At 39.6% G+C, this 23068-nt stretch overlaps 2 protein-coding genes across 3 annotated transcripts in view; one reads left to right on the forward strand and one right to left on the reverse strand.

Annotated features, from left to right (window-relative positions):
- Positions 1-743, reverse strand: part of LOC140944313 (calpain-9-like) — a 17565-nt gene extending 16822 nt beyond the window's left edge. For both annotated transcript variants that reach the window (XM_073393471.1, XM_073393470.1), the window contains exons 1-2: positions 588-743; positions 210-375 (exon numbers count right to left, since the gene is read on the reverse strand). In XM_073393471.1, coding sequence (XP_073249572.1) covers positions 210-368 — 159 coding nt within the window. In that variant the 5' untranslated portion in view covers positions 369-375; positions 588-743. The remainder of the gene's footprint in view (positions 1-209; positions 376-587) is intronic.
- A 3230-nt stretch (positions 744-3973) lies between these two features.
- On the forward strand, positions 3974-23068 carry LOC140943373 (sodium channel protein 1 brain-like). Its single transcript, XM_073392450.1, has 23 exons — positions 3974-4241; positions 5477-5628; positions 6054-6134; positions 6950-7078; positions 7463-7554; positions 8007-8201; positions 8655-8712; positions 9541-9685; positions 9840-9977; positions 10515-10946; positions 11087-11275; positions 11503-11853; positions 12700-12961; positions 13475-13701; positions 13893-14066; positions 14515-14625; positions 15255-15521; positions 15648-15701; positions 16375-16512; positions 16978-17091; positions 18443-18587; positions 19039-19164; positions 20957-23068. The coding sequence occupies exons 1-23, from the start codon at positions 4005-4007 to the stop codon at positions 22267-22269; spliced, it is 5130 nt and encodes a 1709-aa protein (XP_073248551.1). The 5' UTR covers positions 3974-4004; the 3' UTR covers positions 22270-23068.

Here is a 23068-nt window from a genome sequence, read left to right on the forward strand (position 1 = left end):
AAAACAATACATGCACAGTGTGTCGGTCCAATTATACATAAGCCTAATATTTCTCATCTGCGTCCTCGACATTCAATATATTTAAAACAGTGTTTAATTGCTCCCAACAAATAAATATTTCTACCGGATCAACTTAAAACACAGGGATTAAAGCTGTGCCAGAGCAAAAAAAGAAATGCATTTAAGCTTTTATACGCTGATTAACTTACCTGAGGTCGGAGCCATTCAAAAGACTGTCCTCCTGGTAGCACCCGCTTCTTGAAAACTTTACTGTCGATCGTTGGAAATTCAGGGTCCTCGAAGAGAGCTCCGTTCCTACACTTGCGTTTGATCTCACGATAATCCTCGTACCACTGTTTGGAAGGCATTCTGAAACTGAAAAAAACATAAAAATTGCAACACCCAAAAGGCAAAAGCAAAAGGCAAGGCAGACGCTATGGGAGAACAACGCCTTGCTTGGAGCAGTCACGTAGCTCGGTCACGAACAATCAACTGTGTAAAATGCCGTTTTGTGTCTCTTTTACTGTAGCTCCATCAGTGAAGGTAGTCTCTTGTTCATTACAGAGTAGTTAAAATAATACTCCTACCTTCTGGCCGAGTTGTCACGGATCAGAAACACAGAGACACGCTGCAGACGATCGGAGATGATCTAGCCTAGAAATGAACTAGAAATGCCAACTATGTGACGCGCATGCACGCTTTGTAAACAGCCGGCCCCTCCCATGCCTCCTTTGTGTAACTGTCGTTAAAAATGCTAATTTGATATAACCAGATCAAATTTTAGCATATTTTTGGGCGAATAACAACTTGCTATAAACTCGTATACTGAAAGATAAGAGCCGCAAATTATCGGGTTGTTCAGTTTTCTTGAAAATGAAGAACTGCAGTTTAGAAACACCGTTTTCAAGTGCATACTGATGAGGGTCAGTCAGGCACCCTGCTATCAAAACACCAAGCAACTGCCATACATCAGAATTACATACATGTAGCCCTTTACGCGAATCCTATGCTTACTGTTTTTGCAATTTATACATTTTGATTTTCAATTCCAATGCGCTAAAAATGTACAAAAACAAGGTTCCAAGAATGTTTGATGAGGGGATTTTAAAAAAACTTTTCGCACGCCTTCCGATGCTTGATGCTAAATTTGTCTGTTCGCAAGGTGGAATAATTTATAAGCTTGCTGTATATTTGTTCTTCGCCGCATGAATATTCTGAACCTGTATTAAATAGTTCTCAATCATGCGTGAAAACGCTTTACACTTTATACCGGCTAAACTCTAATAAAACAGACCGGGCTTAAAGCAATTTTACGGGTATTTGTTGCCGCGGACTATTTTTCTGTCAGAATTCTTAGTCAGCAGGGGCGGATCAGGGGCGGTTTGGGGGGCTCGATCAAACGTTCAACTCTGCGATCTGTTTTTCTTTACCAACAGATAGCTGTCCAAACGTATTCCTTGAAAACGGGTACGAAAATGCAACTTTCCACAAACTCTCCAGGGTGAAAATCTTCTAACAGAAAAAGCAAAACGTCTATGATCGGCATGGAACTCAACTCCGAGATATTAAAGAATGGGCTGTGAATCCTCGATCCTCGCCCCATAGGACGCAAAACGTTCCTTGGAGTGCCGTACTGACACGCCTTGACAAATATTCGATCTAGGCTGAACAAAAGTCGATCTGTTCGTATCTCTTCAGGATTAAATATAGCTGACCTTTGGCTGACTGATTTAGATGTATACATGTGTGCTCAATAGCCTTGAAATAAATGTCTAATGCGTGGTAATGCTTATCAGGCTAACAGAGGCATGCACGCAACTCATTTCCGGAGAAACTTTTAACTTTCAGAAGCAATCATGCATTATTCCTCTCTGAAATTTAGGTAGAAACAGGATGGAGGGTGAAACAGGGGGATGATCTAGGTTAGATCATATGTACCAGGACCAAGCGCCAGCTTTTTCAGGGTTTCGTGGACGCGCACGCGCGCGTTCCCTCGTGCGCTATTTTAAAACTAATCAAAAAACTAACCGGTGCGTGCATGTAGCCTAGGGTTAAGTTACATGGCCATAATCGATTATGAATCCTGGAACCATCGAAAGAGTCCCGAGGATGACTGAGTACTTAATCAATGACTGGGCTCAGTCAATTTTTGGCATGCAGCCGGGAGCTAAGAGAAACGGAGCAATGCGTGGGCCGGGACGATGGCGAAATGATGTACGAAAAGCCTGAAACTCTTTCTAGATACTGATAGTGGTACGTAAAAGATAACGGGCCCCTAAATATTCAACCTCGTCCCAAGGCGCTTTTCCCTGGCTTTGGAGGTGGGACGAGGTTGCTAGCCTCCCACGCAGACATCTTTATGGGAGCCCGTCTTTCATCCCTCCCCTAAAAAAAACGAGCTCCCCCGGAAAAGTCTGTGTGGGAGGCTCCCTAAATATTGAAAGAATAATGAACTGTTCACTCAGGAAGTCATGTGAATTGTCACCTTAATAGCAGATGATCTGAGCCAAGGGTCGCATTTTTTACCGTTTTGAAGCTTAAAATAGTAATCAGACTTGTAATCACCGATTTTCTTTACTTTAAATTTCTGATCAGGTGACTTGCCAAAAATGGTACTGATGATCAAGTCGCCACCAACGCTAATGAGTTTGCGCGGAATATAGTCAGTCAAAAGCAAGTTGGCATAATCACAATCTTAACTACATCCGGGCACAACCAGACGAAGAAAGAAAATAGGGCCATTTATACGAGGAAAAATGAGACGCGCCTTACATAAGAGGCGAACTGTGCCATTTATACGAGCATGTCTTATCTAAGACGAAAACAGCTCTCACAAATGGTTCGCGTCTTATTTCTGTTCTTCACTCGTTTTCATGTGAATATCGCCAGTAGCAACGGCAATCCAACATGGTGCGCCAAAAATTAACCCATGCGTACTACGCGTTCGCGTCCGATGTAAGACGCGAAGGTCATTTATAGGAAGTTTTTCTCGTCTTAGCTAAGATGCATCTTTTGTAAGAACAGGTGTTAAGGGCTGTTCTAAAATAAGACGCGTCTTAGATGTCTTATTTTAGACGAAATGTGTCGTTTATAAGTAAAGTTTGTACGTAAAGCTCGCGTCTTATGTAAGACGCGTCTTATTTTTCCTCGTATAAATGGCCCTAATGTGGGCGATGTCAGGAAAAGGGCGGGAAGTGGGCGCTCTCCTCCTCTTTTGCACGTACCACGTCACATGTAGTTTAGTTCTTATGCTTATGCTTAACAATTTGCTCTAAACAGTAATAATAAAAAAAAGGTTATCCTAGAACAAATGAAAAATGAACCCAGTTTAAAATTGAACTGCGGCCCTCAGCCTCATAATTGGCGTTCTAATAACTGTGCCCCGTTGGAAGAACTCGAATTTTTTCACTAGGGTCACATGACATATTAGTTATTTCAATACGTGCTCAATACACGACGCTACAACGCAACTTTGCACCTCGATAATTCGTCGCTAGAGTTGCATATACTTGTTCAGCGTTATAATTTCATAATTATGGTAAAGAGATAAAAATAGATTAGTGTACTTGTAACAAGTTATGGTTTATGAAAAAAGGAAACATATTCCTGTCTATTTATGTAGCTGCAGTGATAACGGAAAGTTTTTCATTAGTGCAAGTACAGTGTTTTATTTTATTTGAGCTCATCAGCATAACAAGAAATCCGAATATGTTTGTTTATGTGTATTGAGTCTTGATTCATTTCCCAAACCGCGATAGCTCGTTAGAGATCTTCTTTAAGACCACTCATTAAAAATTTAAAAGGGATCCCTTTCAAATCACTGGCCAATTTGAAAAATACTTAACGAGGGAACATTCTCCACACTTTTCTTAATAACACAGGGAAAAAAACATGCCCACAGTATTTTCGTCGTTTTCTTCCAGAGTCCCATTGCTCGGAGAAAATTTGGTTTGTACATACGCACGTTGTCGGCAAGTCAGTATCTGATTTTTTCACACATCAACATGGGGGATCGTAGCTTGCTAAACAATGATGTACGTTCTCCTAATATCCTGGTAAAAGATTCAGCTATCTCAAAAGATGTTATTACACTTCAAGTGCCTCAACAATTGTACACTGGTAATAACTCTCGTACATTACCTGCATTGCCTGATCCCACGTATAAAGAAGGACGATTGATGCAGGCTCCCTCATATTTATTAGGAAAGCCCCTCTATGATTTCGACGCAACGGGAAACGTGGTAAATATAACCAACTTAATTTTAGTTTAGTCAGAAAACTGTACTTCTAGCTAATGGTCTAATACATACTACTGTAACTTTTTCGCTGCTAGTTTACTGTAATTTTCTTACTATATGATGGCAGGAAATATATTTTTTTTATTGGACAACCCACTATTTTATGGAAGGAGTTTGCGCATTAATAATAGTTTTACAATACATACACTTAAATAACATGGTAGACTGTCCAAATCGATGTAGTGATAGGTTTCGCGATTTAGAAATGAGTGTTAAAGAAAAGCTTATCCATCACTTTTGCAAAAAAAATTGTCATTTGATATGATAAGATGTTATTTTTCTCAAGTTATATTTGACTGATCTTGGTAACCAAGATTAATTTGATTCAAAAACATACTCATTAATAGACCAATCTATAGTAAATTATTAATGACTCGGATCGATAAACAATAAGCTTAATCATACTCATAACGAGAAAAAAACCAAAACCAAGTAGATTTTTTATGTATGTCCCTTAAATGAAACAATTAAGGATCTCGTTGCTAGGTTACTTGGTTACCACACAAGTGTATTTTGACTTCCGGGTCTCGTATTTCGCGCATTTTTGCCGGACTGTCGGCCGCACGGTTTTTTTGTGCAGCGATCAGTATTATTGTCTAAAGTAATAGCATCGAATTGACTGGAAGGTATAGAGTGTTTTCACTCACGTTCCCAGCATCTATGCAAGTTTTTTGGAACAAAAGAAAGAGTTTGCATAAGAAAAGAGTTCAACTCCCAGAGGATTGGTTTGGGACACCAACATGGCCGCCGTTTCTTTGTTTTGGGACACCAATATGGCCGCCGTGACGTCATGTGAAAACACTCTATAATTATGAACAGTATAAATCGTATTTTATATGGCGACAATATGGTTCATGAAATGAAGAATGATCGTCGCACTTGTGAACGCAATTTATGCAATTGCGTAAGAAGCCTGAAAAAAATTCAGGACTTCAACGGGATTTGAATCCGTGACCTCCCGATACCGGTGCGGTATTGGATATGCATGTTATGGTCAATTGACAGCTGTCAAAAAAGGTATCCGCTTTGATCACGGGGTCAGGTCAATTTTTTAACGTAGGCATTCAGTTTGCTCTCTTCTTACGGAAAAAGTTGAATTACTTGAGAAAGAAATTTCTTAAAAGATCACTCGAGGGCTTCGCTTTCGGCCTTGGCTAAATCTATGTACAATTTTATAGTCACCAGCTAAACCATCCAATGACACATTTTTGGTTCTAAGCCGGCGCTCCACTTATGACCAAGCCCACAGATTCAACATGTCCAAATCATTGTTTCTGTTTGAGCCTCTACATCCGCTCAGGTTATTTGCTATCAAGATAATAACTCATCAGTATCCTTTGGCAGATTATTATACAACTTAAGTAAGAAAAGATATAGTAAATGTTAATGGCAAGCTACTACGTCCTAAGGATAATGCGTGCGCACTATCACAGAGCCAGTAGTCTAATGGCTCCTGAAAGATGACTATTGGCGATAGACAAATCTGATAGTTATCTATAGAACAGGAAAGGTTGCAGAGACCCAATTTTCTTTTTGCTTGTTGCTTACTGTTTATATATCATGATCATGTTAGGTTTATCCGTAAGAAAAATTACACGCGCTTTTCTATCTGTCCATTTCCTAACTTGAGAAACTGTTAAAGTGTAACTCAAGTCGGGCGTAAACGTGATTCTTAATCTAAGTTGTGATGTATTCCTGTAGCGGGAAACCATTAAGAAGGTATTTTTAGCCAAATCCTTAACTAATTTGCAACAGATATTTTGAATTTTTTGTCATTTTTATCATTTTGATAAATTGCATCTGTCTCGCGTTGAATCATCCGCCAGAAGAAGCCGAGTAAGTACACCTAACCTACCTTAATATATCCGTATATTGATGAGTCCGTTTGGAAAGAAGCAGAGTTTATTTCCTGCAAGGACCCTTGACACTCATGCCATGAAACCGCAACCTATCTCGACCAGGTCGATTACTACCTCGCCTCCGAAGGATCATGTTGCCTCATCACCACAAAGAGTCACATCGGGTATACCCCCCTTCTCTCCCCAGTTTCGTCGCGTTTTATTTTCGCGCCGTTGCGCTTTCTCAATTCAGCGGACCCGTACCCGACTATCTCGGAGCCTGGAAAAGGCCACATCGGGTATATCCATCACCGTGTGGTGAAATGTCATCAACTTTTGTTGGTGATTTAACGTAAATTGTAATCCTAAGTTTCGCTTCAAAAGACAGCACCACAAATTTGAAGAGACCAGGAGAAAGGGACGAAATAAGCATGTTAATTTAAATCATCCGGACTCTACAGTTTTACGTTGGTGGAGATACCTAGCCACGGTCGACTAGCAGTTACACCTAGATAGTTGAACCTCATTACATAGTGGCAGGATCCAAGATTATATGAAATTAAATCAGGGCTATTGGATTTGTTAAACTGATCGCTTTACTTGCTTCCTAAACTACGAACCTAAATCCTGGGCCCTTTAAAACGCACTGCAAGGATATCTCAGACTATCTTTGGCAAATGATTTTTTTTTTCAGAGGAACGAAAAGTCGAGCTGTATTGATGGGAGGGGTTGGGGAGGGAGGAGGGGTGCAGTAAGACCTTTGAGATCCTCCCAACTTTGTATACTAAAGATTCTTACGTCAATTTTTTTCAGATACATATTTGCTTTTATTTACACATCTGAAATGTTTCTTAAAATCATCGCCAGGGGATTTGTTCTCAATTCGTACACGTACCTTAGGAATCCCTGGAATTGGTTGGACTTCACTGTGGTTATAATGGGGTATGTACTTTTCTTCATTTCCACTCAACAGCATTCACTGATGTTTTGACAACATATACTTCACCATGTCCCTTTTAGGAAACATGTTGTAGGATATAGTTGCACACATACAGTTTTCCAAGCAGTAATCTGCCAGATTGTTTTTGCGTGAGGTGTCGACTTGATAGCCTTTGCGTTTTTATCTGTGTAAATAAAGGCAGCTTACATAAGTAAATGTACAGCTTTTCAGCTATCGTACGTTTTACAGGTAGCTACATCCCTGAATTGACTAACAAATATGTTGCAAAATAAACCTCAGACTTTATTAACAGTCTAGGTTACTAAGCAGCCTTTAGCGTATATGTAATAGAAAGCGATTGATCGAGATTTGTCCTGTCTTCTTAGGTATGTGACGCTCTCGCCAAATGTTGCGAACTTTTCTGGGATTCGGACAGTTCGTGTTTTACGAGCTCTGCGAACAATATCAGTTCTAAAAGGTGGGATTCGTCGTGATTTACCTCGACACGAACTTGTTGTAATATAACGTTTACGTCCTTAGAAAAAGTGAAAAAGGACGTAGGAAGGTGGGATTTTGTGGCCACTTTTAGGCAATGTAACATTAACTTGTCTGCATTTTTGAATGTCTGTAAAATTAAAAAGTGGCTTAACTCCCAAACCAGCGTAACTCAAACAAAAACTACTACAAAAAGCTCTTTTTCTGTTTGTTCACTCTGATATCTACTTTGGTGTCAATTACATGGTAAATAATAATAATTATTATTATAATAATAATAACTAGACGAAGAATGATGATGATGATAATGATGATGATGATGATGATAAATACAAGTACTTACTGATGTCAACTTACTTGTAAAGCTTGGTGTGTAATTCTCAACAGCATGTGTCTTTTCAATAGCATTATGAGTCAGATACTCCTGTTTTTTAGGTTTAAAGGCGATGGTGAACACGTTACTCCGATCTCTGAAGCTGCTAAGTGATGTACTAGTTTTGTTTTTGTTCTTTCTTGCTGTAATGGCGCTTATTGGAGTGCAACTTTTTGTGGGCCATCTTAGACAGAAATGTGTACTAAACACCGACAATTATCATCACCTGTCGATGTCAGACCGAGCGAAAAATAAAAGTAAGTACTTGTCCTAGGAGTTGAAATGTTTATGACCTCACGTAAACTGAGGCTTGAACAGTGGTTTCTATCCATTACAAGACTAACGTTAATGCTATGTCACGCTGGTGCCTATTTTACACACCTGCTGGAAGTCGCTTTTCCTGAATGAGTTTGTAGTCATACTAGAATATTAGCTAGTATTAGCTGTAAATATACAAAGCAAGACCAAGCTTTTCAGACAGTTGATTGAGTTGTTTGATATGTTCCCTCTAAGCAAACAAAGGGATTTGAGCTCGTGTAAAAATAACACAGCATTTACACCGGTTCGTATCCCAAAGGTATTAACATGATGGTTGAGTTTGTTGCTGGTTCTTACTCTTGCTCCTGCTTGTAAAAAATCCATCTTCTTAGTGTATCTCGGAGAGTAAACAAAAGACATAAAAAAGTAACAATTTGACAACGGTCTTTCAGGTTTTTGGTTTTATAAAGAAGGTAACCCAGTCATTTGTGGGAACAGCACCTCAGCAAGGTAATTAAAAGGAAATTTTAGTGGCTTCTGTTCCTGTTGCCTTGCCGATACCAAAACTGAAGATGATGAATACTAATAAAAAATAAGCCGTTTGTCATAAGATATTTCGAAGGGTCGTTTCTCAGTGCAGATCATGTGATTTTACCCCAGAGAACTGTCCTGCTATCAATGTGCGTATGTAAGCATTATTTGGCTGAAACGACAAAGGGCAAATCCCCTTGAGAACATCACGTGGTCTGATTGTGAAAACAAAAAATACACGCTAATAAGGTCTGTTAGTCAGATCACTCCAAGCCTCGAGTTGGTGCCTTCGTTCACAGGAATTCCCCATTACAGAAACTATAAAGGGGAATGGGAACAAGCTGTCGGCGCAACCATTCAGGATCGTTTGGGTGGACAAGCTTTAGTTACGATTGGTTAATGGTTGCCTTGGATACCATCGACCAATCATAACTAACGCTTGTCCACCCAAACGATCTCAGATATCACTGCATCCAGAGCTTGTACCCTTTTCCCTAGACTTGCCCACAAGTCGAACTCAAAATTTTTCTCGTGCGCAAAGCCCGAGCTAGAAATTTTTCGGTGGCAAAGCGAGCAAGAAGCGAAGGACTTTGAGAAAGACTACCATTCCCCTTATAATTTCTGGAGAGGGAAAGGCGGTAACATATTCGGTCTTTTACACATGTCTTTCTTTTTTCTGTTAGAACAGTAGAGTCAAAATGGATTTCATTTATGATAAACTGGATTCCTGTATCACAGTTTTGAATACCCTAGAGGTCATGGATAAACCTTACAAATTAAGGTGTACCTTGTTCTTCGCTCTTGTAGGTCCTGTCCAGTAAATTACACTTGTTTACCGAATGCAGGTCCCAATCCTGATCACGGGTATACAAGTTTTGATCATATGGGGTGGTCTCTGGTGATGTCATTTCAACTCCTTACTATGGACTTCTGGGAAAATATCTACAATAAGGTACTACGTACAATCATAGTTGTTCTTGTTCTAGCCTTCTGCATTCAAAAAGATATGCAGACATGAAAACTTTATTGAATTTCAGCGTTGTTGATAATAAAAAGTCCTGCAATTATTGTTGAGTGCTTCACGCGCTTGTATTCTTTTTTTTTAGGTTCTTGCGTCCAGTGGCGTTTGGTGTGTGGTTTACTTTCTTGGGGCCATATTTTTCTGCTCATTTTATCTTCTAAATCTAGTTTTAGCTGTGGTAGCCTTATCTTATGAATTGGAAATCAAATCTGTCCACAAGGAGGTAATTCTTTTTTTTTCTGCATCACGGTTACAATTGCATTTCTTAACTCGCTCTTACACGTCCTTTTAAGTGTCTCATCCCCTGAGTGTTTAGTTTTAGACGAAGTAAGTCTCGCGAGGTTACCCAGCTCCAACATTGACGAGGGGTCGGGAGAGAGAGAGGTAGGGCTTTAATAAATAATAAGAAAAAAAGTCGGTATTTTCTCTTTGAAACACCTGTGATTATATTGGTTTCTAAAGGAACTAATAAATCCAAAGAAAATCACCGAGTATAAGACGCAACTTAACTATAGCAGCTGCGAATAGAAAACCCTAAAAAAAATCAGGCTTGTGTCTTAAACTGTGATGATCTTCTTTGCAGTTATTTCTTCATTCCCCGGTTCCAATGTATGAATTTTATTCATTAAACGACCTATTAAATGTTAGAGATACGTTTCCAAAGCATATACAGTATTCAACTGCAATGCCTTAAAAAGGTATTACAAGAGAAGCGACTTCTCTTTTGTTGAACGTATTTTCTTTTACATATGTTTACCAGAACGAGAGAAGAAAGCGTGCAAACAAGACGGCCATGTCATATCCTGCAGACTCCGATACAATGGAGCATCTCCATCCTTTGACCACTAGAGTCCAGGTTCTCATCAAAACCATTCACGCCGTGAGGACACAAAAGAAAATCGAGGAGATCAACTTCCGAACTCCTAAAGAACCCGAACCTCCTTCATTATATCGTCTTATTGGGAGCAAAAACTCATTTAAGGAAATCCTGGATGAGAAGCTTAAGGATGAAACATTTCGAACGGAAATGACGTGGAAACGACGCTTGCAAAGAATGATGTGTAATGTTCTTGGTCACCCATATGTTGAGATGTTTATTATGGGATTCATTCTTGCAAACACCGTAGTTCTTGCTTTGCATCACCATGAAATCGACGCAAAGTTCAAGAAAATCCTCGACGCCTTAAATCTTGTGAGTAATTCAGAATCGACCAACCATATGCATAGAGTTATTGGAATCTGAAATTATCTGCAGCTCAATATCATTGTGAGCTCATTTAAATGTGCGGGCATTTATGAACAAAAAAATAACTTATATTCAATATTTTCCAGATGTTTACCGTCATATTTACTTTGGAAATGATAGTGAAGCTTGTGGCCCTCGGTCCGCTTTATTACCTGCAGGGAAGATGGAATATATTTGATGGTATCATTGTTATAATCAGCTTAGTGGATACAGGGCTTGAGTTAGCGGACTTCAAGGAATCCTCTGGAACAAGTGTCTTTAGAACATTTCGCCTGGTAATAGATATATAAATACTTCAGTTTAGAGTTCAGTAAATAAGTGAAAAAAACAAACTTTGTCATTTTAACTTTCGCAGTGCTGCACGTTGTATCCCAATTTTCACCAAATTGACCTTTCACCCCTCCACTAACAACGACTTATCAGCGCACCAGTTTCGTAAAAGGTGGCTGGCAACAGTTCGCAAAGTTGTTTTTACAATACTATTTCCACTTTATTGTTGCAGTTCAGGATCTTAAAGCTGGCTCAGTCCTGGAAGACGATGCGTAGACTGTTGGCAACGATAGCCAACAGCGTCGGACCAATCGGAAACATCACTCTCATCCTCGGTCTTGTGATCTACATCTTTGCTCTGATGGGAATGAAAATGTTTGGCAAATCCTACACACCAGACAAGTTTCAGCCAGATGAAGTCCCTCGCTGGAATTTCAATGACTTTTGGCACGCGTTCATGATGGTGTTCAGAGTGTTGTGTGGGGAATGGATCGAGCCCCTCTGGGATTGCATGAGGGCCACAGAAAGTCCCGCCGCTGCGATACTTTTTTTCATTCCAGCGGTTGTCATAGGAAATTTTGTTGTAAGTCGTATGGTAAATGATACTCAAAGAAATGTACTAAGAATACACCAAACATTCGCTTCCAGCACTACGGAAGCCTGATAAGACGGGGTGCTGATAAATCCTCAAACTGAAAGTCGCTTAATTTTCTGCCCGCAAAAATGGTTATCCACGAAATTAAACTCTCGCAAGCATCTAATGTCACAAGGTATTTCACCACTTAATTAATTTTGGTACATCACACGTGATTATCAAAAGAGCATCATGGTAACTGCTGACCGAATTGTCACAAACAGTTACATTAAATTTAGGCCCGCAAGTTTCAAAGGATTCTTTCACCTGTTTACTACTTTAACGGTAACTTTAGTTTCTAAAAGTTAGTAACAGCTAGAACGTTTTCGCAAGTACAGTGAAACCTCTATTGAGCGGCCCCCCAATTAAGCAGACACCCTCTATTAAGCGGACACTAAGCCGGGTCTCGAGACGAGCGTCTTAGGTTTCCATTTATAACGAACCCCTATTCAGCGGACACCTCTATTAAGCGGTCAAAGACACTAAAATAAATTGTATCTGGTTAATTTCTATTGTTAAAAACCTCTATTAAGCGCCCACCGGACTGAATTGAGAATAGTAGTATTGGATTACGTCCTTGAAATACGTGTTGAAGTCAGTTAATGTTCTTTGCATTTACAAACAAATTAAAGTTGGTAATGAAGGGTAATGAACTTGAATTCTGATAGCAGTTCTTTAACAGCAGGAACTTTATCACAGTACAGAGTAACAGTTGACTGTTGATCGTTCTGAAGGTGTCCGCTTAATAGAGGATTCACTGTAATTCATTTCTTCCTTTTTTGGTCTATTTCTCAGGTACTTAACCTTTTTCTGGCTCTTCTTTTGAACGCTTTTGATAACGGTGATGAGGATGATGAAGAAGAGGAAAATGACGATGACAACGAAGAACCCATATTTAAAAAATTCCTCGCTAAGTTAACTCAGACAAAGAAAACAGTGATCTCGGTAACTGATTTCTCTTTTCGTCCTGAAACTTGCTCTTCTTCGCAAGACATACAAACGATTGTAAAAGACAACGAAGGCAAGAACTCAGGGAAATCTGCCTGTAAAACAGTAGGTATGTAATATTTATTGTACCATATCTTTGTTGAGGTTTTAAGTAGTATAGTGGGAATGAAATATATCCGTTTTTTGCGGTGGAATACTATGCATTAAGGCTGCCGATAAACTTGTATAATAAAACTAATCCTATAATGAAACAGCTACCGGATTCTTAACTCCTTACTGTTACATGTCCCTTGCTTGTTATGTAATTGCAACCATGATAGTACAGCCTAATCACTGCGTTGCTGTTTGATTCTGACACTTTTTAAGTTCAATGAAGTGGAGGAAATTGAAACTAGGAAATTCTGGAGCTAAACCTTCGTTTGGAAACAAGGTGGGCGTTGCTCCTATGCTCCAGAGTACTGCAGGTCCTTTGGATTATGTCACGCTAAAAGTTTTCTCTCTCAAGTAAGAGAAAAGTACCTTTTGTAGTTCACCTATCTGCTGATCAATGTGGAACCCCAATCATCATATTGCAAAACAAGCAACATCACTGAATTCAGTCTGTATATGTGCTGTATTTCAGTTAACATTAACCCCGGAAGTCGTCAAATACAAGACCTATCACAGGCCGCAGAAGTTGAGGACTGTTTTCCAGAATGCTGTGTTTCTCTTCTCACCAGCTCTGCCTGTTGTAAGACTTTTAGGTGTGACAGGTGGCTGAAGTTTCGCTGGCGCACGCGAATGCTGGTGGAGCACAGATACTTTGAGTGGTTTATTCTTTTCACTGTGCTGTTAAGTAGTTTTGTATTGGTAAGTGACTTTCCTAGTAGACTCATCATGTTTTCATGTCATTTTTTAAAGCTATTTTACCATCTCGCATTCTGATTCTCTGCCAAATTAGCGACAACTGCAAAATTCACAACTCTCCTCTCCCCTGCCTGCCCAACCTTGAATTGACTTGATATTAAAAAGCCGTACTATTTTGTATCTTTTGCCTCAAGGTCTTTGAAGATGTAAACCTTCCGAGCAAGCCCATGCTTGAAAAAGTGCTGGATGCCTTGAATTATCTGTTTGCTTTTACCTTCGCTGTAGAGTTTGTTCTTAAAATTATTGGCTTGGGAATAGTTAGCTATTTTTCTTCTTGCTGGAATTGCCTGGATGCGCTGATAGTTGTGGTAAGTGCTGCTGTCTTTCAGTATCCTTTACAGCAAGTGTTTATTACAAATAGGACAAAGATATGTAGATTCCCTCATTAATTAAGTGTGAGGACTATGCGTGGCGACCACCTGATCTAATCAGCTTGATGAGCCGACCATTTTTTGGCCTCAGTATTTGAGATAAGCCCTCAATGTTTTGGGTGAGAGAAGCTTGTATCGCCAAAATTAAGAAGAACAGTCTTAACTTTTTCTCAGTAGCTTTATTTACAATGTGGTAAGTACTTGATAAAGTGTCGTCCTTAGCGGGATAAGTGTAGTTTCCACTGAACGAGATTGATTTCTAGACTGGACTAGATTTACATGTCTGCCTAGTGCATAATCAACTGCGGGCTCTAACAATTTGACATCGGAATAAACATTTATCAGCCATACTATCTGCTTCTTCTTCTTTTGAATTCAATTTCAGATTTCACTAGTTTGCGTGTTTCTAGACACCGATTTAACATTCGTTCGCTCCTTACGAACAGTAAGAGCTTTGAGACCTTTAAGAGCAGTGTCTCGCTTGGAAGGTATGAAGGTAAGACTGACCTGCGTCGTAGAGTAGGAATAAAACTAATCATTTGAGGCTTCGCGAGAGACTGAGTCGGGTGTTGCGTCAAATTATACTATGAGAGTGTTTCTGGGATGAATTTGGACCCAGTTTCTACCCAAATGTCCCCAAAATAGTCGTAGACAGTCAACATTCTCTACTTGCTTGAGCGAAACATAAAAGTAACCACTATAAACATTTCAGAAAGGTTTAAGTAACATAGCAATTAGAGAAGAAGGATCAGAGGAACAAAATCAAAAACGATTAATCCATAGAGGTTCTGTTGAATTTTATCGATGAATCATAGCCTAAGAGTTTTTAGAAGTTGTTGTTTGTAATTTTAAGTATCGCTCGGGAGACACTTGTTCGTCATGAAGCTGTAATTCTGTAGTTTACAGGTAACATTTTCGTTAACGTCAAGTTCCATAGCGAGTTTCAGAGTGAGTTATTGGCAAAAGATGACGGAATGGACTAGATTTCCGTAACACACCCCTTAGTTCCCCACCGTGGGCAAGTCCTGCAGCGTTTCATTGGTAATTAAACTCCTAAGCACGAGGCCATGACTTTGATTAGAAACCTTCACCCCTCAGCTAATCAACTTTTTTTTCTTCTTTAAGGTAGTGGTAAATGCGCTATTTTCCGCCATCCCAGGAATCGGCAACGTCCTGTTGGTGTCTATCTTGTTCTGGTTAATATTCAGTATTCTAGGCGTTCAGCTTTTTGCGGGAAAGTTCTACAAATGTGTGGACCCGGACGGCGAGCGTGCATCGGCAGATGTTGTGCCTAACAAAACAGAGTGCCTCAAACGTCCAGGTTATCGATGGATAAATTCAAATGTAAACTTTGATAACGTCATTAACGGATTCTTGGCTTTATTTCAAGTAGTAAGTATTCAAGCACTACTTTCGTGCTTTGAAGGTCAATTTCACCTATTTTACATTGACTCTTATTATCAAACTCCAAACTTTCCCCTCGATTATTTTGACTGTTTATTTTACCTTGTATCATAGGCTACATTTGAAGGTTGGATGGAGCTGATGGAAGATGCAGTGGATTCGAAAGAGGTTACTTGAAATTTTATGTGTCATGATCTATTTCACTGTAAATCTCTTGTCGACTTCTGGCTTGCGACCCTTAAGATTGTGTCACCTTTTAAGTGCGCCAAATTCTAGAAGCACTGAAGAAAATAATAAAGCCAGCCACGGGGCTAGACAGAGTCAAAAGAAGATCATGGTCCCACTCTTTTCTCTTGAGGAAATTCGGCGATCTTGACATATATGCCTAAGAGCCTGTTTACATGGTGGAGGGGGGGGGGGGGGGGTAATCCAGATTGGTGAGGTAACATGTATTGCGGCTCACCCCACATAGCTTGTAAACGTGATCAAATTAAAATGAGAGGTTATATGGACAGGCAGGTTACCTCACCCATCTCACTTATGTCCAGATATGCATGCAATGGCGATAATGGCGAAAATCGCCAGACAGCTGGCAATTCAAATTGGATGCCACTTGGAGAGTAGGGATTTTGCTGAAAATGGCAGAAATGTCGAAAAATCGCCAGAGGACCGGCGAGTTTATGGTAATTGTCTTTGTTTGTCTTGTCTCAGTGTGTATCTTGCTCACGAGCATGCATGGTTTTGTACCATGTGAATGATTAGCTGCAAAAGGCCTATTCTACCTCTAGACATCAATTGAAAAAAATATTTTTCCTTCTTTTCTGCTGTTTTTTCCTCTTAGGTGGATGAACAACCTGAGGACGAAAGTTATCTTGGGGCCTATATTTACTTTGTCATCTTCATAGTTCTTGGTGCCTTCTTTGTCCTGAACTTATTTGTTGGAGTCATAATTGACAACTTTAACAGCTTGAAGAGAAGGGTAGGAAAAAATTCAAATAAAGTTTTTAGCGTGAATCCCTAAAAGAATAAATCAATCAATCATAAACAATAATTAAATTAAAGAAATCAGCTCCATGATGAGTTGTAGAATAACGAAAAAGTTTGCTGATCTTTGAAGATACTTCAAACGCTTGAAAGAGTGTTACTAAGCAGCTCTGCTTTTATTTTAAAACCAATTCTAGGTATCAGGAAAACAGAAGAAACACTCCCCACTCATGTTTGAGGGTCCTGTTAGTTTTTCAAAAAATTCAAACGAGCCATGTTTCCTCTTACCCTTGATACACCATTTTGTCCAGGGTGAAACACAGTAGCGGTCAGTAGTGTAGCCACTTGACATGTGACTCTTGATATTTAAAGGGAAACAGTGCATGAGAGACAGCTACTAACCCATACAATTGTAGCCAAGGATAATGGAATAATAATGCATCTGGATGTTTAATTTTAGTACGATGAGCTAAGCTGCATGGGAATGCTCCTGACCGATGCTCAGAGGAAGTGGGTAGACATTTTGAAAGAATCAGCTAAGAAGAAGCCGTTCGATCACAGCATCAGACCAGAGGTTTGATATATTCCAATAGACCTTTTTACCGATATGGCGGCCATATTGAATTAATTAGATTTAAGGATTATCATGGGATGCCGAGGGGGCAGGAGCAACAATCCGATTAACTCGCCCAGTATTTACGCACCTTTTTCGGGGCAATTCTGCTGAAAGTTTTCCTAGAATAATATTGTAATGGGAAAAAAGGTCGTTGTGCCGTGTTTGGATGTAATAATGATCGCCGTTTTCCCGAGAAATATATGACGAAAGACCATACCAGTTTCTCCGAAGGTACGTTTCTGCTCTTGCAAGGACCCAAGGCACTTGGCTACTTGGACAGGAATTCTGAGCCGGAAGGGATTTAAGGTGAACAAAAATAATGAAGTTTACTCAAATCATTTTAAATTTGGAAGACCAGTTGACAGTCATCCTCATCCCTCGCTCTTTCTGAAGGGCTATGATCGGGAAATAGTGACATGTAAAAGAAAAACTCCCATGGATAGGCTTCCAGTACAACTAATTAAAAGTAAGAAGAAGAAGTCAGATACTAACCCTAAACAGCGCGAGAAAACTTGTAGAAACAATTAGTATTGTGGACACTCCGAAGAAACTGGTATGGTCTTTCACTGTAAAACGGCGATCATCACTACATCCAAACACGAAACAACGATCTTTTTTCCCATTTACAATCTTATTCTAGGAAAACGTTAAGAAAAATTAACCCGAAAAGTGCGCGTAAATACTGAGCGAGTATATCGGATCGTGCTCATGCTCCCATAATACTTCTTAAATCTAATCAATTCAATATGGCCGCCGTATCGGTCGGTATTAAGGTCTACTGTTTTGTTTGTATTAACATTTTGGTGTCATTCCATGCACCTTGAACCTGAATTCAAATTCAGTCACGGTTCATCGTCTCATTTCATGGGAGTAGAGCCCCATTGTACGGTGTCTCTCAGCTGTTCTTTTTCTCCTTTTTCGGGCACCGGGATGTAGATGGTCTGAGGAGCCGAAATATATGCACTTGACCAGTAGGACGGATACGTAATAGTCAGTGAATCGAAATTGTAATTACTCTAAGGAACACCTTATGTAGTGCGAATGGCTCCAGTCGCCTACACCTTTTAGTCAATCCAGGAGTCGATTATAGAGGCATGTAGAGCTCAAATGCAGTTTCAGATTTTCAGTCTTTTGGATTAAATTCCATGCTGCAAGCATTGACAGCATTCATATGGATCTTCTTTAGTAGTACTGTGGCATGTTTCAAGAATGTGAAGTTCTAACCTTTGAATCTACATAAGTATGCATCCTTCTTTATAGGAGAGAGAAAAAAAAGGTTTTGATGCTTATCGCATTTATTCTTCCACAGAACAAGATACTGCGTATTATGTACGACATTGTGACCAATGAATTATTTGAAATAGCAATACTGGGGATCATCATGTTAAACATGTCAATTATGATGTGGCAACATTACGACCAGCCTAGAATCATCAGTGACACACTTCATATCCTTTTTAGTCTAATCTACTAATTTATTTTAAAGTGATCGTAACCTTATTTAAATATCCAATAAATATTTTTAATAAATATAACTATACAATAAAACAGATCGAATAATAAATTAATTATTCAGTAAAACAATCTTTTTCGACACTTCGCGTTTTTATTCAATTGCCGTGCTTATATTTTAAGATTGCTTCGCTCTATGCCATTTAAGAGCCATGTTGTTTGTGAAATTTTGACTTTTACTACTGAAGAATATTTTTGCTACATTTGGCAAGATTTTACAGCTTGCTTTCCTTTTGGCATTCCTTCATGTCCCTTCCATATTTTTACATGTAGTCCTTAAGCTTTTGTTTCTTTTTTATCTTAGCTAATCTGGCTTATATGATGTTGCATATCTTATTTGAATGTTGTTTTCTTAACAATAGCTGCGATCTTGTGTCCGGCAAACAAAGATATTTAACTGGTTTTTCACCGTTATCTTTACCTTGGAAGCTGGCATCAAACTCGCTGCTCTGAGGCAACATTACTTTAAAAAAGCCTGGAACATATTTGACTTTTTCATCGTAATCAGTTCAATTATTGGTAAGTGACAACAAATGATCCTTCTAAGTAACCAATAAAGGAACAACCAACAAAACAACAACATAAAAAGAAAACAACAATTTTATTCCGATGTTAAATTGCAATATCAGTCTTGACCTCGCCCATCCTCGGAGACCCAGGGGCAGTTAGTCGGGTCGATAAAATGTTCGTGGTGAAAATTTACTGTAAGATCGAGACGACCCGACTAACTGCCCCTGGGTCTCCGAGGATGGACCTCGCCAATAGCCAGAATAAGTCTTTAACATTATAAGCTTTATTTTAAGAATCTGGATTCCAGTGTTGTGTAATAAACCATATTCATATTTTTTCGGTGATTGCGCTCTGGAACTTAAATAATGTGAGGAAATGCTTGGCTGTAATTACGTTTCCCTGGATCAGTATGCCTAGATTGTTCTCAATAATTTGTTTTTGGTGCGATTGTCTTTGATCGGTCACCGAATTCGAGTATCTGCCACCTCTATTTCATATGCCTATATTCGTCCCACTCCCATGTTTTTACAGTATCTAAGAAAAAGATGCTAGACTCCTAAACTCGGAGATCGATTTCGATGACGGCTGGAAAAATGGGCAGTTGGGAGCTACCATAAATGCGTTTCGATAGCAAAAAAGTTCCCAGTATAATTTATTTATTGATAACTTGGAAGAAATTTAGGGATCTGGTCTCGCAGTTGAGTGTGACATAAGTAAAAATTCTCGAGGCCATCACAACCCAACTCCCTGCGGGGCGCCGTACCAAGAATGTTTGCCGATGACACCAACCTTACGTTATATGCTAAGACGTTAACAGAGCTTAAGCTAGCTCTAACCCCTGAATTAAATAACCTTAGCTGTTGGCTGAAAGCTAACAAGCTCAGTCTAAATGTTGCTAAAACAGAGCTAATGATTATTGGATCAAGACAAAGACTATCTGCCCAATGTGACGATGTAGAAATCAGAATTGATGACCAAATTATCAAGAGAATCGATCATACAAAATCGTTGGGTCTTACCATAGATGCTCAACTCTCTTGGGGTAAACACGTTGAAGAGATTTGCAAGAACGTCTCCTCAGCTATAGGCGTTCTAAAACGTGTGCGGCCCTTTATATCCAAAAAAACTGCAATTCAAATTTATAACGCTTTAGTTATGCCTCATTTTGATTACTGCTGCACCGTCTGGGACTGTTTGAGTTTTTACTTGAGTGATAAGCTCCAAAAATTACAGAATCGTGCAGCCAGAGTTATTACTAAATCGCACTTTGATGCGAGCTCTAACCACCTTCTCTCCACCCTCAGCTGGGAGAGGCCATCTCTTCGACGAAAGAAGCGAAAAGCCTTAATCATGTATAAAACCATGAATGACCTTGCTCCGGAATATCTACAAAGTCTTTTCTCCCTGCGTCAAACTGCTTACAACTTAAGAAACTCTGAGGGAAGGCTGACCCTGTCCAAACCGAGCACCAATTATTTGAAACGAAGCTTCTCTTACAGCGGGGCCATGTTATGGAATAACTTGCCCAAAAACGTAAAAAATGCTGCATCCGTTGAGCATTTTAAGCGAAATATCAAGAAGGTAGCTGATACATCGGATTCCCACACGGCAATCATGTAAAGCAGTTGTAATTAGTTTTAGTTTTTAACTTAAGCTTAACTGATGATTTCCCGTGTTTAAATAAAGATTTACATACATACATACAGTACTGCAACCGCTATTGATTCCAAACGGAAAAACAAACATGAATCTCAGGGTATTTCTCAAATCCGAATCTCATTTTCCTTTTCGTTTTTTAAAGGTTTGGCCATGGATGAACTCACCACTGATGATAACAGCATTATAAATCCCAGTCTCCTAAGGGTTTTTCGAGTCGCCAGAGTGGCCAGGTTACTCAGGGTCCTACAGTTTGCGCAGGGTATTCGTCAGCTTTTGGTTGCGCTAATAATTTCGTTACCAGCTCTTTTCAACGTTGGCACGTTACTATTTTTGGTTATCTTCATATACGCTATTATTGGAATGTCCACGTTTGGTCATGTTAAAAAACAAAACAACATAGACGAGACAGTTAACTTTGAGACGTTTGGTCGATCTATGATGCTGTTGTTTCGCTTGTCGACTGGAGCTGGCTGGAATGATATTCTTGAAGCTCTTATGCTTCGAGAACCCGATTGTGATCCAAATTATGGGGGATTCCCCAACGGAAACTGCGGATATCCCGTGGGAGCTGTCATCTATCTTGTTTCATACATATTTATTGTTTTCCTTATTATAGTGAATATGTACATTGCTATAATCCTGGAGAATGTGTATCGATCGCAAGAGGGGAAACTGTTCATTACAAAAGAGAACATCGATAGCTACTATCAGAAATGGTCCTCCTTTGTCACCGACGGTAAGCAATACCTTCCAGTTTGTCAGCTCTCTGATTTTGTGGCTTCGCTAGACGAACCATTAAAGATTGCCAAACCAAACGAACAAGAACTGGTGCGAATGGGAATCAGCGTGAGAATGGGGTATCGTGTGGAGTGCTTTGATCTCCTTCGATGTTTGGTGAAGTATTCTTTGGAAAGGAACGGCGAGTCTCCACGCGCCTTTGAGGAAATCGCTTCCAAATTGGAAAGCCGTTTTCGAAGACGCGTGGTCAGGAAAAAGGGCAATTCTCCGATGGGTACATCTCCCTCCGTATCCAACGAAAGCCAAAATGAAATGGTTGACATTGCTTCGGAAATACAACCAAGACCTATTTCCTCACCAAGCAATACCAAGTCTCCTGATAGGAAATATTCAGCTCTATTTTCTAAGGCTGTTATCCTTCGAAGAGCTCTGAAAGGCTTTATGGACAAACGTAGTACTCGTGGGGACGTGTCGTTCAAAGCGCCTAATGACATTTCCAGCGATCGCGTTCGTAAATGTTCATGCAGCCCGCTGTCCTCTGTCTCTAGCAACCAAGAAATCTCTGATCTTACGCTGGGACTGGACTATACCCCTAGAAGTAGATCTCAGGTTTCTGTAGATAGTGGACGCAGCAGTACAACTGTCTCTCCAGACTGTGTTGTATCTCCAGAAGGCTGCGCGTATGACCCATATGACTCTGAAGGGGACAGCGTGTAATAGAATATAATTTCATGCATGTGGCAGAGTGACTGAACGAATGCGAATATTCATACTAAAATGAAGTAAATGGAATAGGAAAGATGGATAGAAATGCATGTTTTGCTAGGTTATATGCTGTGAGAGGTTACAACTGCAGCACTGTTTGCAGCTGGTGAATAGTCGGGACGTGAATCCAACATAACTACAAAGTTCATCAACAGATGAAATACGTTCACTTTCGGCAAAGTCCAGTGCACTCGTCTAGCGATGGCACATTTTGTAAACACCACAAAAAAGCCCGCCAAAGGACGCCAACATCGCGGATGCCCAAATATGGAAAGGTCTCTGACGTCACGTGCAAACCAAGCATCAGTTCTTTTATTACCAATAGGAGATTAGCTGACTATAAGTTGACTGACACAGTGCTATACCTCATATTACGTTTTAATATTAACAGTTTTAGAATCATGTTTATGGCGTCAGTTTCCAGTTGACAAATTTTCAAATTAGGAATTACATAGATAAAAACTGTATCAAATGATTCTTATGGACAAATTTGACACGAAACTACTTATCTCATGTAGATTTATTGAATAGTAAACCCCGATATTTGGAAAACTAGGTCACGCGGTACTAATTGACGTTTGTCGTGTGCAGTCTGTCAACGTGATTCTAAATCTGTTTAATAACACCCTGGAGGCCTCGGCTCCAAAATAAATTCGATCAGCGCACAGAACTTTCAGGTTTTATACATTTTTTCTGTAATTAGAAAAACAAAGGTGTTACGAGAAGGCCAAAACCACTGAGCACACCCTCA

This window comes from Porites lutea, chromosome 7 (assembly GCF_958299795.1).
Source record: "Porites lutea chromosome 7, jaPorLute2.1, whole genome shotgun sequence".
Taxonomy (NCBI): Eukaryota; Metazoa; Cnidaria; class Anthozoa; order Scleractinia; family Poritidae; genus Porites; species Porites lutea.

Bases quoted from the DNA above. Each gene is read 5' to 3' on its own strand.
- LOC140943373 (XM_073392450.1), top strand. From the start codon at position 4,005: ATGGGGGATCGTAGCTTGCTAAACAATGATGTACGTTCTCCTAATATC. The intron at 14,067-14,514 runs GTAAGTGCTGCT...ATTCAATTTCAG, and splicing joins TGGATGCGCTGATAGTTGTG to ATTTCACTAGTTTGCGTGTT. The intron at 18,588-19,038 runs TTTTTAGTCTAA...AAACAAAGATAT, and splicing joins CAGTGACACACTTCATATCC to TTAACTGGTTTTTCACCGTT.